This window comes from Eriocheir sinensis, chromosome 8 (genome assembly GCF_024679095.1).
Source record: "Eriocheir sinensis breed Jianghai 21 chromosome 8, ASM2467909v1, whole genome shotgun sequence".
In the NCBI taxonomy this organism is placed as follows: Eukaryota; Metazoa; Arthropoda; class Malacostraca; order Decapoda; family Varunidae; genus Eriocheir; species Eriocheir sinensis.
In genome coordinates, this window is record NC_066516.1 from 21,065,710 (window position 1) to 21,082,344 (window position 16,635).

Sequence of the window (16,635 nt, forward strand, 5' to 3'; positions counted from 1 at the left end):
AATGAGCAATATTGTCTTGTCTCTCCTTCTCTCTATCATGTCAACCCCTTGCTTGGGCAATAATGTTTTTGGTATAAATGACCTGTTTGTCTTGACATGGATTAATTGGCTGTGTGACAGGTACTTACGTCTTCAAGGATTTTCCTCACCGCAAAATCTAAAGAGTAGGCAGTATGAACATTTACTTACGGCAGACAATCTTCTCAAAGCCATGGCCAAGTGTTCAGCCTGTTCCCTACATCCACCTCGCACTGATCCTGGTGTTGATGCATGACGTCTGTCTGTCCTCCTACTGTTCTTGCCCAGCCAACAGATGTCACCCAAGATGTGTTGATGCCCAGCAAAGAGAATGTGCCAAATTATTTTGTGAAGATACGTACTACCAAATCTGCATGATGCTCAGATTTGATGTATTGCCTTCAGGCTATTTTTTTCCCTTGTGTTGTGTACAGCCAAGCATGAATTTTACAAATACTAACTGAAAGTTGTATGAGGAAAAAATATTTAATGAAAATGATTTTCTAAAGGATGAGTCACAACTTAATGAACTTTTGTCTCAGAATAAACATTTAAAGATGTATTAAGAATTGACTGAGCATGTAACTATGCTTCATTAATGCTTAGTTATTTAAAATGAACAAGATTGACTTCACAAAGAACTTTTTTTCTGTACTTCCTTTTTGCTTTAAACTTTCTATGAATTTACAATATACAACTTATTGAATGATTATGCAAGAGTGGTTGAATGTCCCATGAGTTGGAGAGAATGAATGTTTATAAACACTGAGCAGTGTCTGTTGCCTGACTTTCTGGAGGGCGCCGGGTGGGGGTGTTCTGAGTGGTCTGTTCACCTGTTGCCACTTACCCCCATTTTAGAGCTTGCCGGAGGCGACGTCCGAGGCAGCTTCACCACCCACCAGCGTCCCCCTCCCCTCGGTCACCCAAACCCCCACTCCCCTTGAGCCTCAGGCCGACCAATCCGCACCCCTCGCTCAGCCCGAACAGGTCTCGGAGTCTGAAGCCTCACCTGTTCCGTCACACTCAGATGTTGAAGTGGCAATGGAAGCTTCGCCTGAATGTGACTCTATGGCACCAACAGAAAGTCTACAAACTAATATTGTTAAACCACTTGAAACTCACTCAGAGCCTGATGCTTCTGTTGAACAGGCTGCTGCTCCAGCATCCCCCAAGGAGGCAGCCCCTGCTGGTGAGCCTGCTGCTCCAGCCACACAAGTCACCCCTGCAGCAGAGGCCGCACCACCAGCACCATCTAGTCCCGTCCAGGAATCCGTACCAGCTCCAGTTGTTGCTCCTGCCCCAGCAGAAACAGCACCTGCTGAGCCTACCCCAGCTCCTGCTGCTGAGCCTACCCCAGCTCCTGCTGCTGAGCCTACCCCAGCTCCTGCTGCTGAGCCTACCCCAGCTCCTGCTGCTGAGCCAACCCCAGCTCCTGCTGCTGAGCCTACCCCAGCTCCTGAGCCTACCCCAGCTCCTGTTGCTGAGCCTACCCCAGCTCCTGTTGCTGAGCCTACCCCAGCTCCTGCTGCTGAGCCTACCCCAGCTCCTGAGCCTACCCCAGCTCCTGTTGCTGAGCCTACCCCAGCTCCTGCTGCTGAGTCAGCTCCAGCAGCACCAGCTGAGCCTACCCCAGCAGCACCAGCTGAGGCTGCTCCAGCAGCTCCTGCTGAGCCCACCCCAGCCCCTCCTGCTGAACCCACCCCATCCCCTGAGCCTACCCCAGCCCCCCCTGCTGAGCCCACCCCCGCTGCCACAGTTTCTGAAACAGCAACTGTAGAATCCACACCACTAACAGAAGCAGTAGTTGAATCTATACCAACTCAAGCCCAAGAGCCTGTAATAGAGTCTGTTCCAGTTCAAACACAGGAATCTGTTGTAGAATCTATTCAGGCTCCAGCCACAGATGTTGCTGTAGATGCAACTCCTGCTGCATCAACCGAAGCCACTGTAGTGGCAGCCCCTCCCTCAAGCCAAGAGTCAGCCAAGACGGAAGCTTCTCCTGTTGCGGAGTCTGCCCCAAGTTTGCCTGCTGAAGCTGCCACAGCTGTCCCTGCTGCACCAGCTCAGGAAGAAGTTCAGGTATCAATTTCAGATAAAGATACTCCCTGCCCTAACCCACCTGTTAATGAGGAACTAACTGTCGTATCAGATGCCCAGGAGTCCAGCCTAGTAGAAGAATCCTTAACAGTAGTTGAATCAGAAGTGTGTGACACTAACAGTATGAATGCTGCCCCTCTCCTAGAAGAGAGTGAAGCAGCATCGAGTGGTGCCATAGTTGTAGATGAAGCTCCTCAGGTGTTAGAGAAAGACTCTGAAGAGTCATTAACACATGTGGAGGAAGCTGCATCAAACACAAATGAGAGTGCATTATCTGAGCCTGTCGTGGTGAGCGAGGAGGATTGTGGAGAGCTAGTAAGGGTGAACTCAGCCGACGAAGCCAATGACAGCTGCCGTCACTCTACTGTGCAGGTACATGTCACCAGCATATCATCTTCCCCAGGGTTCCCTGCAGGCTTCCAGATTTCTTTTTTTGCCCCACTTTTATATTCCTTATGAAAATAGATTCTTAGTATTTTTCTTCCTTTTTTCATTATGCTCTCGTTTCTTCAAACTCTGTCCCATAAGTACAAGGCGGCTGTACCTCAAATTCTAGGGTGTGTGGGTACACCAGCCAGACAGATGACAGCAGCTAATGGAGGCGGTTGCCTCAACTTGGGCTTATTCTCGCAGCATTGTGGGATGAATTTGTGGAACACAAACGACGTGGATAACTCTAGTTTTTTATTTACATCATGTTTTACTAGTGCATTCTTTGGCTGCCAAGTGCCATGCAGTTATTTTAGCAGCTATTGATATATGTTGCCTGTTTATATTTCTTCTCCAAGTGAACAATGTGTGAAGGGTTGCATGTGAAAATGACTTACCAGTAAACTCCCAAGGAGACCAGGTTGCTGCAGCCACACACACACACCCTTCTTGACAAGGAGGCAGCCGGGGAGTGCAGTAGCATCATGACATATGACTTAACAACTAAAGCTAATGCTTAAAACATTTTATACAGAGTGATTCTAAAGAAACTTCACCAGTTGCAAAAGAGTCTTGTAATATATGATTAAAAAAAATTTCTTTCATCCTTCAGATGGCACCACTGTCATGTGACAATGATTCACCAATGACGCCTGTAGACTGAAGCCTTCAGTGCATCACCAGTAGTGCCTTGTGTCCTTGTGAAGGTGTATTCCCAGGCAATGTGTCTTTATTATTGAGCAGTTTCTTACATTGCTGTCTTATGAATGGATGAAAAGATAGTTTCAAGAGAGTTATTCTGATACTGCTGTTCCTAATCAGGTGACAATATCAAGGCTGATTACACTTTTTGTGAGTTTTTTCTAACCACGATGGCACATTTTCACTTCTGTGTCTCCAGTCAACACAAATGGTCATCCATTGTTTCCTGTCATGTACACCTTCAGCTTATGTAAACAAACAACCAGCCATGGAATTGTTATCTTATTAGGAATAGAAGCATCTGGATATTACAGTATTTCTTATTAGTGAAGACAAGTTGCACCTGGGAAGACATTATTCTGCTTCACCAGTTGGCAAAGACTACCGGCATGACACGCCAGTCTACAGTTGACAGTGCTGTGGTGCCGTGTGACGGTGGTGCTGTCTGTTGTATGAAAGAAAACGTGCAACATATTACTATTTATTACAAGATTAATTTTCAAAGGGTAACATTTCTCTTGAATCACTCTCTAGTTACTCTAGAGGCATTATGGGCTTTAATATAGTTCAGTTATTAAATTACTAGAATGTGTAGAATTAAAACTTCAAATTATCTTACGGTTACATTAATAATTGACATGAATTACATAGAATTGTTTTATTGATATTATTTAATACAGCATCTTTGTTTCAGCCTTTGCAATTTACAATGTTGCTTATTCTATGCTAACCAGCTTATTAAATATGTAGGAACAGAAGGAGGAGGCCCCAGCAGCTGCCCCTGAGGAGAAAAAGGAGGTGAGTTGATGATGGGGAAGGAGGGAAGGATTTCACAACTTTAGAGGAAGGCCATTCTGGTTTGATAAATCTTATTCTTTTTTGGTCAGTGTGAAATAAGTGCCAATACAAGACACACAAAAGTAGTTCTGTCTTCATGATTTTCAAAATTTCCGTGTAGTCGTGCATAATTATTAGTAAATTAGTTTTGAAACAACTTGTGTCAAGTTAATACATTGTTCTCAGAATTCTTAAAACTGGCATCTTTGTTTTGTTTTGTGAAATCATTGACCTCTTTATGTGCTCTGTATTCCCAAGTCCAACTTTCATTACAAAAATGGGTGATATTTTGATAGCTCTGTGCATGGGTGAAAATGAATGAAAATAAACATTAATCTACTGATCATTGATTTAAAATATATACAAAGCCGGACAAGAAATAAATGTCACATTGTCACTTCTACTCAGTGTAATCAGTCAACAGAAACTAAGTGTTTTCATAGCTGAATAAAAGCCTTCAATACTTGCACATTGGTTGGAAGGAATTAAATAACATAATTTTTGAACAAATGTTGATTCTAGAGAGAGGTCTTTTTGCCTCCTGTGTGTGTACTGCCTAACTTCCTTTGCCTGCCAAGGGATGCTTCCTCCAAACAGGGAACCCTTGAACGGTTAATTCAATTACATTTATTAGTTCTCTTGTCAGTTTGCTTGAGATGTAATATTTGTCACTAAGCTTCAAGTCATCAGGGTTTAGGAACCAATGAGCTGATCATGTCGTTAGAGTAAAAAAGAAGTTTTCTAACTAAATCACTTTGCTTGATTGGATATTTCTCAATGTTACGAAGCTTCAAGTCATCGGGAGACTGAAAAGTTATTTCACGGGAAGAGAAATCTGCATCCTAGCCAGTTGTTGTGTACGCGCCTTGGAACAGATTGCCAAAAGAAGTGAGGCACCAGGAATACGTTCAGCTTTGCAGTGCACCCAAATCTTTGTGGTTCTTCCAGCTCAATTTTTAATATTTATGCGATACTGATTTATTTTAGCAAATGTTCCCTTGGTATATTCTAATACCAATATCCACAAAGTTTTAAGAATAGAAAGGTAATTTTATTATAAAATTAATAAAATGAAGATGTCAAATATGGGTTGTGCATAATGCAATGTTTTTAGAGTTAAAAATGAGCCCTGAAAAATGCAAAAACTTGTAGCAAAATTTTATATTGATCATGTAATGTGTTTTAAATCCAAATTTATTGCACACTGACATGTATTCCTATATTTTCAATCATCCAACTTAAGGATGTCATTGTTCATGTTCACGTAATAAAATGGATAGATATTGTTCATCTTCATGTAATAAAATGGGGCACCTTGCACATGCCCTTGGCAGATTTCAGGGAAGGTAGATATTACTTGACAGCATCATCAGTTGGGCAGGAGAGAAGTGTTTCATCTTGGCCTTGTGAAAAGGTAGAATAAAGATTACCTCCACCAAAAGGATGGAGATGAAAGACCTCACATTACTCCTCCATTTTTTGTTGACCTTGATGATAGAAACGTTAATTCATTTTCATCACAGTTTTCTTAAAACTTGTCAGTTTATTTCATGCTAAGGTCTTTTCAGCTTTTTGTAATTTTTCAGTGCCATGCCATATAGTCAATAATTCTTTTCTTTTATGATGGTACTATTGAAACCATTTAAATTTATAACAAATTTAGTGATATTTCATAAATTGGTCATGTGTTAAGTATGTCCTAGATGCAAAGTATTTCATCTCCAATCCTTAACTGGTGGCAATCCTTCCCGGGCAAGTCATTCCTCTTCCTAGGAACTTATTCTTTTTGGATGAGTTACAACCTGAGTGAATTGAATGGTAAAATTTGGGTCCATAGTTGACTACATAACTTAAATGAGATTCATTATTTGCAAAGACACTATGAAAACATATTTAGAAATGCTGCAAGTGTAAGATAAGAATATGTATGAGATAATTTGACATTCTGATTATGTTATTAATAAGAAAATTTTACTTACAGGAAGCTCCAGCCCCTGCTGAGACACCTGCTGCTCCAGCTGAGGTGAAGGAGGAGGCCGTCAAGGTGGGTCTGCAGGGCCTTGTCCTCAAGGACACTGTTTTGCTTTAGGTTGCTTTGAAAGTACCCTTTTTAAGCCTCCATGTGTTATCAGTTCCATGTATATTTTATTGGGAAGAAGATTGGTTGGATAATTAAGGAGCAATACTTTCAGTTTATATGATGTAGAAATCAAATGCAGTACTCGTAACTGATCATCACTGTTGCATTGTATAGATGATAGGTAAATAAACATTGTTCAAGATGCTTCATAATACAAGACTGTGGAAAGTGAGTTATGTCCTTACAACCACCTCATGGCTCACTTTTGATGAACCAACAGGAAGAGGCTGCCCCCGTAGCTGAGAGTGCCCCAGCTGAAGAGACTCCTGCTGCTGAGCCCAAGCAGGAAGAGAAGAGTGCAGAGGTGAGTGGCTAGTCTTTGCCTTGGATGTGTGTTGGGGTGTGCCAGGTCGGACTGTGGAGATCCCCTGAAGCTTGTTGGATGGTGGTTGTTTGTGCACTGTTAGCCTTATTATTGTCTCATTATAAAAGACAATACATACAATAGATTCTTTCCTGAAGCAACTTTTATTTCCTGCAATTCATGCAGCTTCATAGTAGAATGCATTTTGAGTTTCAGGGCCTTTTATGTTCTTTTATCTGCCTCTGCTAATTTCAGATAAATTTTCATGCTTCTTCAGTCTCTTAGCATTTTCTTTTTATTCATTTTATTCAGTTCAGCACAACAGCACTGCAGCAGCTTTATTAATGAGCTAAAATAATTCAACTGACTAGCACTAATGCTCACTACCGAGTCCTAGTTGGTGCAGTGTTGCGGTGTGGCTGTGCATGTGTGCCTTGTGCTCATGGGTGCCTTTGTCAGGTGGAGGAAAGTGTTCCCAGTGTGGAGTCTCCTGTTGTGGAGTCTCAGCCCGAGCCAGCTCAGGAGACTGCTCCTGTCAAAGAGGAAGCCCCTGTGCAGGAATCTTCCCCTGCTGAGGAAAAGACTGTTGCACAGGAAGCCAGTCCTGTTGTAGAGGAGGTTCCTGCTAAGGAAAACTTGCCTACACAGGAAGAAGCACCTGTCCAAGAGTCATCCCCAGTAGAGGAAAAGGCACCTGCACAGGAAAGTACTCGTGTTGTAGAGGAGGTGCCTGTGAAGGAAAATGCCCCAGTTAGTGAGGAGGCTCCGGTGCAGGAGTCCACCCCTGTGGAAAAAGTAGATCAGACCACAGAGAGTGCAGCAGAGCCCACACAACAGTCAGAAGTGATTCAGACCAGTGAGTCCACACCAGAGAAGAGTGCAGAAAAGGAAACCAAACAGCAGGTGAGAGTTGGTGCAGGCACAGTGATCTGTTCTGCCCAAAATATTGCAGGCTTCATTCTACTTTAAATTATTTTCCATTGTACTGCACATTGCAAGTTATTCCTGTAGTGGTTTTCCATTCAAATTGATTGAATCATTGTCCATCGTATCAGTTGCTTTTGACAGTAAGCTTCATAATCATCAGTGTTATCACACACAAAAAAGTATTCATTATATTTGTTACTTTAGTCACTGGCCTGATTTATTGCCATTTATACTTTGTGTGAGATGATGAATTCTAGAACACATTAAGTATTTATCACCTATTACAAAACTACAAGAAAATTTTGTAAATAATTGTACAAATAACTGAAATATGTATATACATAAAAACAACAACTAAATGAATAAATAGGTATAAGTAAAACACAAGTGAGCACAGACACAGAGTACTTGGAAGCAAGATGCTGTAGAGCACCGTCAACAATAGCAGTGTGATGTCACCGTGGACAGTTCTCGGCTGAATCGTCAGAACCACTTTGACAGGGCAGTTGCAATCAAGGAACTCATTGGTTAATGATATAAAATTGGTAGATTTTAGATCTTGCCAATCAAGCAGAAATATTGAGTTCCTGCACAAAAAAATTCTTTTAGTTTACATTGTTTTGTCATTTCTTACCCGAGGAAGCATCTCAGCATGATCATTGAAAGTATTGGGGGACTGGAGCTGCTTGCACTATTTTGTAGCATTGATTTTATTTTGCATTTCAAAATGTAAATACTGTTAACTTTGCCATAATGCTGCCTAGCTCTTTTCTCTTGCCATCTGCATTTCATCTGCATCTAACACTATATTTGTGTGCGAGGGGCATGGCTGTGGTTGCTATGGCACAGTGCCGGGAGTAGTAGGTCTTGGTATCCTGAGTAATTCTTATTTGAATGATTACAAGTAATCTTACTACTGTAAGTTTCTCTTCTTGATTACACGAAAGTGAAACCATATGGTTCATTTCATCTGTCCTTTGACCTTTGCTTTACCTTCCTCACTGGATCCAACTCTTCTTGTTCCACTGAAGGTCACTGAGGCTGCTCCCAAGCCAGCAACAGATGACTTGAAGGAGAAGGTATGTACATGGTGTGGCCAGTGATGTTGCTGCCCTCTTTAAATAATATTAAAATTGCATGATGGAATACACACCTAATATTTATGAGAATAAATAACTAACATGTATGTTTTAAGACATATCATCACAAGAACTGTTAAATAAGTAATTAATAAATACATAAGCCCCTTAAATATGACAAAATATATGGTTGTTAGAACATAGTGCTATTTTGTTTGTGTAATTTGTAGCATTGAAATTTAGATTTTGTGGTAGAAAGATTCTCGGTCCCCTTGAGCTAATGTGTAGGTCTGTAGTTCAAACAGCTGGACTCCGAGGTGGAGGCCATGATGAGTTTAGCAGGAGGGGGAGAAACGGAGGGTTGAACACCGACACTGGAAGGTCAGGGTTGTGGCTGCACCTGATTCTCTGTAGTTCAGGGAGTTAAGAGAACCAAGTGGAGTCAGAAATGCCTTCCCACAGTGCACTACAGTTTTGTTGTGTGGTGCAGTAAGATGAATTTATAGTAGCAGTTCTTGTAAGAAGTTTACTATTAACTACAAAATCAGAGTCTGCCACTACCAGTGTGTGAGAGGCTTTTCAGAGTGTCTTCCGCATGGCTCAAGCTGTTTTTGGCATAAAATTCTAATTGAAAACACAACTTATAAGTAACATAACTCCAGTTGCAGTTTGTTCTTAATGCTCCATAAAGAGTTATTGGCTGGTATTGAAAATGGTGTGAAAGAATCAAGTTCAGATATTGATCATTCTTTTTAGTTTAGGATTTTGGAATCAGTTCCTGCTCAGCACTGATGTGCGTGTATGATTCGTATTATATTATGTTCTGCTGTCAGAAGGTCATGGTTCAGCTTTGTTGAGTATGAGATTATTTTAGCTGCCTATTCCTTTAACATATAATCACTAATACTATGTGCATGAGTGTAATGCTTGGCAATTTACCCAATTTCCTCCTGTTAGAAAATTAATTTCCATTACAACACCTCAACATGAATGACATTACATTTTTCAGTGTGTTGTGGCATTATTATATTGGATAGGTTTCATTTAGCTTGCAATGCCTTGGGACTGACTTCTGAATGCTGTTGGCCTCAGACTGAGGGAGCTTTTAATAGAAATGATCAGAAAAATTATGAAGTCTTAAGTATATTTTGAACATTAAGGTTAAATTGACTAGAAAAGTACCACACAAAAATAAATAAATAAGTAAAAATAAAAATAAATAAATAAACATTCATGAGCAAGGTCCATCCCCTTATAGTCAGTTCTTACAATAGTGTGGTGCTCTAACCGAGGACTGTGGCAGGAGGTGCATAGGAGAGGGTCACTCATTCAGTCTGCTCCTGACCTACACCTTGCACATAATGATTTCTAGGTAGCAGAGACAAGGGTGTAAGGAGACTGATTGTATGCCTCCACTCTGCCCTGGGGTCTAGGCGAGGGTCTGTTGATTATGAGCCAAGCATTTTCACCCTTGAAGCATTGCTGTACTCATAGAAGTGGCAGGGTTACTAATATATGGCCCAGACATCAACTTAATTAAATACAACGTGGTCTGTGACAGGTTAGACCTTTGACCAATAAACAAAAGATGGAGTGAAGATCTCATTAACAAATTGAAGAAAGATTGTATCACATTGGCATTGAACTTAAATACTTTGTACATACTGTGAAATATGTTGTATAGCCAACATTTTTCACACCATTATTGCATTCTCTCTACGTTAAAGCTTTTCTTCTGTGGATGTTACTAACTGAATGGAGTGGTTTTGGCGTTGGCAACACTACCAAGATGTGACCTCTCATTGACTACACATAATTATTTAAGGCACTTTTGATTTTTCAGAAAGCGGAGGGTGAAGGAGAGAAAGTGGAAGAGTAAGACTAATACCTGTGCAATGCCACAAGCCATTCCACCGTCAAGTATAGTCATGCGCCATCCCCTCCTGGAGTATGCAGGTCTCGAGTAGAAGCAGCAACATCCTCCGACTGTTTTGGGTTACTAAATTCAACACTGCCGGGATGCTCTTCAACACTTGTTTGCCAGCTATTACACATACTATTTTCTGTTCTCCAGGAAGAATACACCTGCAAAGTCATAAGACAGTTTTATAGCTTTTGTTGTGGGATATTTTGGAAGTCTTCTCTACAAAGAATAGTGGTTGGTAGGCAGTGTTGCTGTGCCTTGATGCTGGCCGGGCCTGTTGGGCGGCCAGTCTGGAGGGCTCATGGGCCGGGTTCCAGGGGGAAGAGGATAACCATTTTTAGACAACCACTTAATTTTGTGTTACCCAGTGCACACATGGGAAAATTTATAGTAGTGGAGACAAATTGAAATCAACACTACTTGCAGCTGTTTCAGAGGCAAGTTGTAGTGTAAGAAGCTGACCATGAAGTGACAACTGTGATCACAGTGTCTCACAGCCGTGCATGTCTCCTACCTGTTAGTTCATAATGATGACTGCAAAGATGATGATGATGGTGTAGCCACAAGTGAAGTGATAAACTAATAACCCAGCCACATTCTTCCCAGATGGTATATAGACATTTCAGTTCTTCCGACTCTTCTAAACTGTGTGCACTACTTGTCTTGCTCTTCAGCGGTTTTTGAGGGAGGAGTGTAGCTGGGATGTGAACGAGAACATTTTTTTGTATAGTTTGTATTATGTATTGTGAATAAGGGTGAAATTTTTTGCTAGACCAAGATACTATGATTGCATCTATAATGTAAATTCTAGAAGGCAAAAATGGATGTTATTGTACCAGTAGTGCTTCTACTTTAATGGTACTTTTGTACTTTGATGACTTTAGAGAAGAATTATTGCATACCCAATCTCATTAGCATATTTGTATTGCTCACGTAGTAATGTTTTCTTTTTTATTACTGCCGATATGTTAAGTATAGTTTCCTTGATTGTTCCATGACATGTGCTTCTGCCTGCTAGTGTTTAAGGCCCAAGCACCATAAAAATTGCTGTTGCATCATATCGCTGAGTTCAGCAACTTGGGATGCCATTACTTCACCGTTCTTTATGCCTCTGGAAATTTTTTGGATGAATGTAGTGGAAATTTTTAGTCTTTATTTCAGGATTTTCAGTATATATGTAAACCTTAGGGGCAATCTTTATCTATCAAATTTATTACTTTTTATTATATAATGCTTAGGAAATAAACCTTTTTATATATAAAGTTTTACATCTGGAACAAAGCACTTGTCAATAGAATAAATTTAACCTTATTAGGGTTTCCCCTGTCCAGTATACAGAAGGTCACTCTGCACAAATCTTTAAGCATTGGCAATAAGCAAAATTTTACTGGTGCTTTGCTGTTTTATGATATCTTGATTTGCCGTGTAATAAATATATTAAAAAGTTTACACCTTGACAAGCTGGTTTGAAGCAACTTTATGCCAGCTCATCCTTGAAAAGCAGTTCTGACAGACAAAATGGTTCTCAATGTCATTCCTTGAAAAAGTGTGCTATGGTTAAAAGGCATTCAGAAAGGAAACGAATGTGTTATCTTGAAAACTTTCATCTAGTGATGGAATATTGACAAAAGGTTGAACGCAAATGTTTTTAAGGTGGGGTGGGCAGTATCAGCTAAATGACTCAGAACTGATCCCTTTGACAGTTGAGGATCCATTTTGTGAGGTTAAGCCTGTTTAGCTTGGTGTTTGAGCTTCTGTAATGTTAAAGAAATAAGTGAGAAGCTGAGGCGTGTATTACGTAAGGGAAATTATGTGTTTTGTGTATGTGAAGCAAAACTAAAAGCCAGAGATGAATTGATAAAGGGGGAGTGGTTTGATATGACATGGGAAAGGATGTAGAACATAACACATTTAGATTACCTAGTCTTGTGGAACAAGATTGTAAGTACATAAACCCAAAGTGTTGAAGCAAAATTTCGTGATTGAAAAAATGTGGTGGTGGTTGCTCCGGGAGGCCTCTGATGGTGAGTATTTTAAGGAACGGTAGCAATTGATAAGCAAAAATGTATGAAGAATGAGTGGATAAGAAAGTATGAAAGGAGAGCAGTGAAGGGTGTGTTATAAAGCACAACTGTGTGCCTGCCGAGGTTTAAGCTTTAACAAGGATGCATGAGCAAGAAAATGTGCTTGCCAAGAAAATATTGATTTTAGAAAATTGGAAATATATCCTGAGAAAGATTGTTACTTCAAACTATTTGGAGCATGGGCAGACTAAAGTTTTCAGATGGTTTGTGTCATTGGAAGATTCAAGATTCCTATTACAGGGTGTATTAATTTAGCAATGGCCAAAATGCCTGTGTGCTGCTGGACAGCTAGATGAAAGAGCATTGCACTTATTTACGATCCTGCTCGAGTGAAATAGTGTTGTTGCCATAATTTATATAGAAATAGAAAATATACCCAAACAATCAGCAGTGACAATAAAGAGAATGAATTTCCTCCTAGATCTTTGTGTGTGTGTGGGGGGGGATTGGGCAGGAGATCGCCACCGGATTGTGAAGACTTCATCACTCGCCAAAGTTTAATTATTTGTTGTACCCGAAGCCTCGTGAAAACATTCATTAGTAAATCATTGATTTAAAACTTATTTCTATATATTATTGATGAATAATATATGAAGTGACAGCGGTTTTGTAAAGCTTCCTAAAATATTAAATAAAAAGAAAGGATCAGACTTCGATTGGAACAAACCAGTGAAATTGTGTCGAGCTCGAAGCGAGCGAGAAGTCCCACGTCAGCCGCGGCCAGTAGCGTCGAGGCGGTGAGGGTGGACGGAGGTGCGGCTGCGTGCTCAAGGACATCTGGTTAGCTGCTCCCTTCCGGCGGTCATCGCGTAGTGAGCAACACTGTCGGGCCTTTGTGCCTCAGACGTGCAGGTATTCATGTAGTTGCATGATTTGCCCGACACACTCGGTAGGCGCGAGGACCTGACTTCATGAATGTCAAGCACCAATCATTTTGGAACAACAATTATCCCTTTCATATTCATCCGTCCTCCCGTGTGTGGTCCTAAGTTCCACTTGTCAATCAGGAAGTGTATTTTCCAGAAGTTGGTCTGGTGTGAGGGGTGATTGTGTGCTTTGTGAAGTCAAGCATTATTAATTTTATTGACCGTCGTTCTGATTGTTGACACGCGCGTCATATGACTAAACGAGCGAGCTATAACTAGATAACGACCATAAGGTCCCAGTCGTCTCGATTCCCAGTTGCTCCCATCCCCCGTTTCATTATCACCCTTCGCCTTTGTTTCATAACTTCCTAACTATTATCGCTAAGCCTCCCTCCTTAATACAGGGGAACGAACCTTATTGTTAAGGGGTGAAGCCCCCACAGAACCCGCTTCCTAGTACTTTCTGCGACTTGTTTCCTTTGCTTTGCTGCGTAGTGAAGATAGTTAAATCTTTAATAGGTTTTCCCTAACAAGCAACAATCGAACGAGGTAAAGACGTTCCGACTGGGTACTTCCCGCCCTTGCTTGACATTCTAGGAGGATAAGGATAACTTGTGAAGCATCCCTTGTGGCAAGACTTAAATTTTGTAGGGCGTCTTCGACAAGTTCAGCTTTCTCATTATATAAAGCCATTCCTTAATAGAGCATACATAGAAGGGAGGGGAATGGCTGTCCATTTTTTTGTTTTGAATGTCTGAAGTGTCTTATGTATACCCCTGCATTTTTAGTCATTCCTTTTAGTAGTTTAATAGTTATGGAGCTGAAACGGGTGTCTGGGAGTATAGTATAGTATAGTATATATATATATATATATATATATATATATATATATATATATATATATATATATGTATATATATATATATATATATATATATATATATATATATATTTATATATATATATATATATATATATATATATATATATATATATATAGAGAGAGAGAGAGAGAGAGAGAGAGAGAGAGAGAGAGAGAGAGAGAGAGAGAGAGAGAGAGAGAGAGAGAGAGAGAGAATGTGCACTGATGCGTGTTGGCAAGGTGGTAGTTGTGTAGGCAGCTCGTTGAGTGAAGGTAGGGAGGGAGGGGGATGGCTGTCTTTTTTTTTTTTTTTTTTAAGGTATTAAGTGTTCGAAGTGTCATATTATAATGTGTACCCCTGCATGCACCGCGAGCACTGTGGAAACGTCCCCCACCACTCCCTGGCGGACATGACCACTACTCTCTGTGAGCCATCCAGCCTGTCAGCGGCAGCAGCCTGTCGACGACGACTTCCCTTACTACCAAATAAGGTCAGTAATCTGTTTGGCTGATGAACTTTTTAGTCTAGATAATATATTTTTTCATATTTTATTGCTACTTGTGCGTAGGTATTTCAGGATCAGTCTGTAGACCTAATTTCGATGGTGTCCCGCGTTCCGTTCAGCGTTAGTGTTCCTCTGTTACAGATTTAATGACGCTTGTATATCAGTATTTTACCCTACCAGCTGTTCGTTCATTCATTCATTTAATCTAAAACCATGTGCAAAGACCGGGACTTCTAATAACAGCTGCAATGGTTATAGTGTTAATTTAGTGGTGATTTAGATCGGTGGTGGTGACTTGAGTGGACGTGGTGGGAGTGGCGGCGCCTGTGGAAAAAAAAAAAAAAATGGTGACTGCTCAAGGCAGCGGTGCAGCTGTTGGGAAGGCTAGTGGTACGGGGGGGGGGGGGGTCTGAATAAGGAATATGGTGATGGTGATCGGTCATTTGGTGCAGGAGCTTGTGATTGGGGCAGTTAGGGGTAGACCTGGTGGGGTGACGGTGATGGTGGAATAGTAGGGAGGTGGTATACATAGAGGTGCTGGTGGTGAGGCTACGTAGACATCTTGCCGCTAAAGAGGATCAGATGACATGTTCTGAGTAGTGTTTTTGAAGTAGGTTCGCCCACACCACCCACGTATGAACCAAGAGGTGTGGTAAATCGGATATAAAAGTGGTCTGGGGAGTCGTTGCCTTTACATTTAATGATTTTAGTTATTTATTCATCAACTGATTTTGAAGGAACAAGATTTATAGATAAGATATGAACCGCAGATGTCTTTGTAGGCTATCGATTGGAGGCTTGAAAAAGAGAGAGAGAGAGAGAGCGAGAGAGCGAGAGAGAGAGAGAGAGAGAGAGCGAGAGAGCGCGAGAGAGAGCGAGAGAGCGCGAGAGCGAGAGAGAGAGCGCGAGAGCGAGAGAGAGCGCGAGAGCGAGAGAGAGCGCGAGAGCGAGAGAGAGCGCGAGAGCGAGAGAGCGCGCGAGAGCGAGAGAGCGCGCGAGAGCGAGAGCGAGCGAGCGAGAGAGAGAGAGAGAGAGAGAGAGAGAGAGAGAGAGAGAGAGAGAGAGAGAGAGAGAGAGCTGGCGGTGGAGGAAGGCGAACATCTTTAGACACACGCCCCTTATGTAGAATTGATATAATTGTATTTTTGTTTATATTGAAAAAATAATGTATGTAACTATATCGATACATAGGGTGTTTGTCTTAAGTTATACATGTCTTCTTTCCTGAGGTAGCTATTCCCTCAGAGCTCTCAATCACAAACAGCACCGCTCTGTCGCTTTCAGGATGTGATTCTCTCTCTCTCACACACACACACACACACACACACACACACACACACACACACGAGTATACACCCCTAACGCGTATTCTCCCTCGACAGACACAGAAGCGGTCAGCTGGAGTCTCCCGAGCACAGCGAAACCTTGGAAGACTGCTGGTGCTGGCTGCGTGACCCTCGGCGGCAACTCTGGGGAGGTCGGCTGATCTTTCGTTCATTACACCTCAGTTACTGCTTACCAATGTCTTCAGAGTAACAGCGTTGGTTATGTGAAAAAAATTATGTGCTAAAAGGATACCTGAGGGTTACCCGGCCCGGAACCACCCCTAAAAGTAGACTAAACTTTAAAGTTAAAGGAGCACCTCGGCTCTAGGTACCCCGAAACGAAATGTGCTCCCGTCTATTTTGGGCCGGGTAATCAAACTTTGGCCTCCTTTTAGAACAAATTTTTTGCTCAACCAACGCTGTTAGTGTAAAGACATTGGTAAGCAGTAACCGAGGTGTAATGAACGAAAATTCAACCGACCTCCCGAGAGTTGCCGCCGAGGGTCGCGCAGCCAACATCCCCGGTGCTACGGAG

The 16,635-nt window shown here is 41.5% G+C and overlaps 1 protein-coding gene across 10 annotated transcripts in view; it reads left to right on the forward strand.

Annotated features, from left to right (window-relative positions):
- Positions 1–11,917, forward strand: part of LOC126995669 (cell surface glycoprotein 1-like) — a 157,624-nt gene extending 145,707 nt beyond the window's left edge. For 7 of the 10 annotated variants that reach the window (XM_050855439.1, XM_050855438.1, XM_050855440.1 and 4 more), the window contains 8 exons: positions 1,168–2,097; positions 3,997–4,044; positions 6,065–6,127; positions 6,444–6,527; positions 6,987–7,430; positions 8,486–8,533; positions 8,830–8,914; positions 10,377–11,917. In XM_050855439.1, the coding sequence (XP_050711396.1) occupies positions 1,168–2,097; positions 3,997–4,044; positions 6,065–6,127; positions 6,444–6,527; positions 6,987–7,430; positions 8,486–8,533; positions 8,830–8,898 (1,686 nt within the window). In that variant the 3' untranslated portion in view covers positions 8,899–8,914; positions 10,377–11,917. The remainder of the gene's footprint in view (positions 1–1,167; positions 2,098–3,996; positions 4,045–6,064; positions 6,128–6,443; positions 6,528–6,986; positions 7,431–8,485; positions 8,534–8,829; positions 8,915–10,376) is intronic. The other 3 variants (XM_050855441.1, XM_050855437.1, XM_050855442.1) reach the window with 3 other exon arrangements.
- The last annotated feature ends 4,718 nt before the right edge of the window (positions 11,918–16,635 follow it).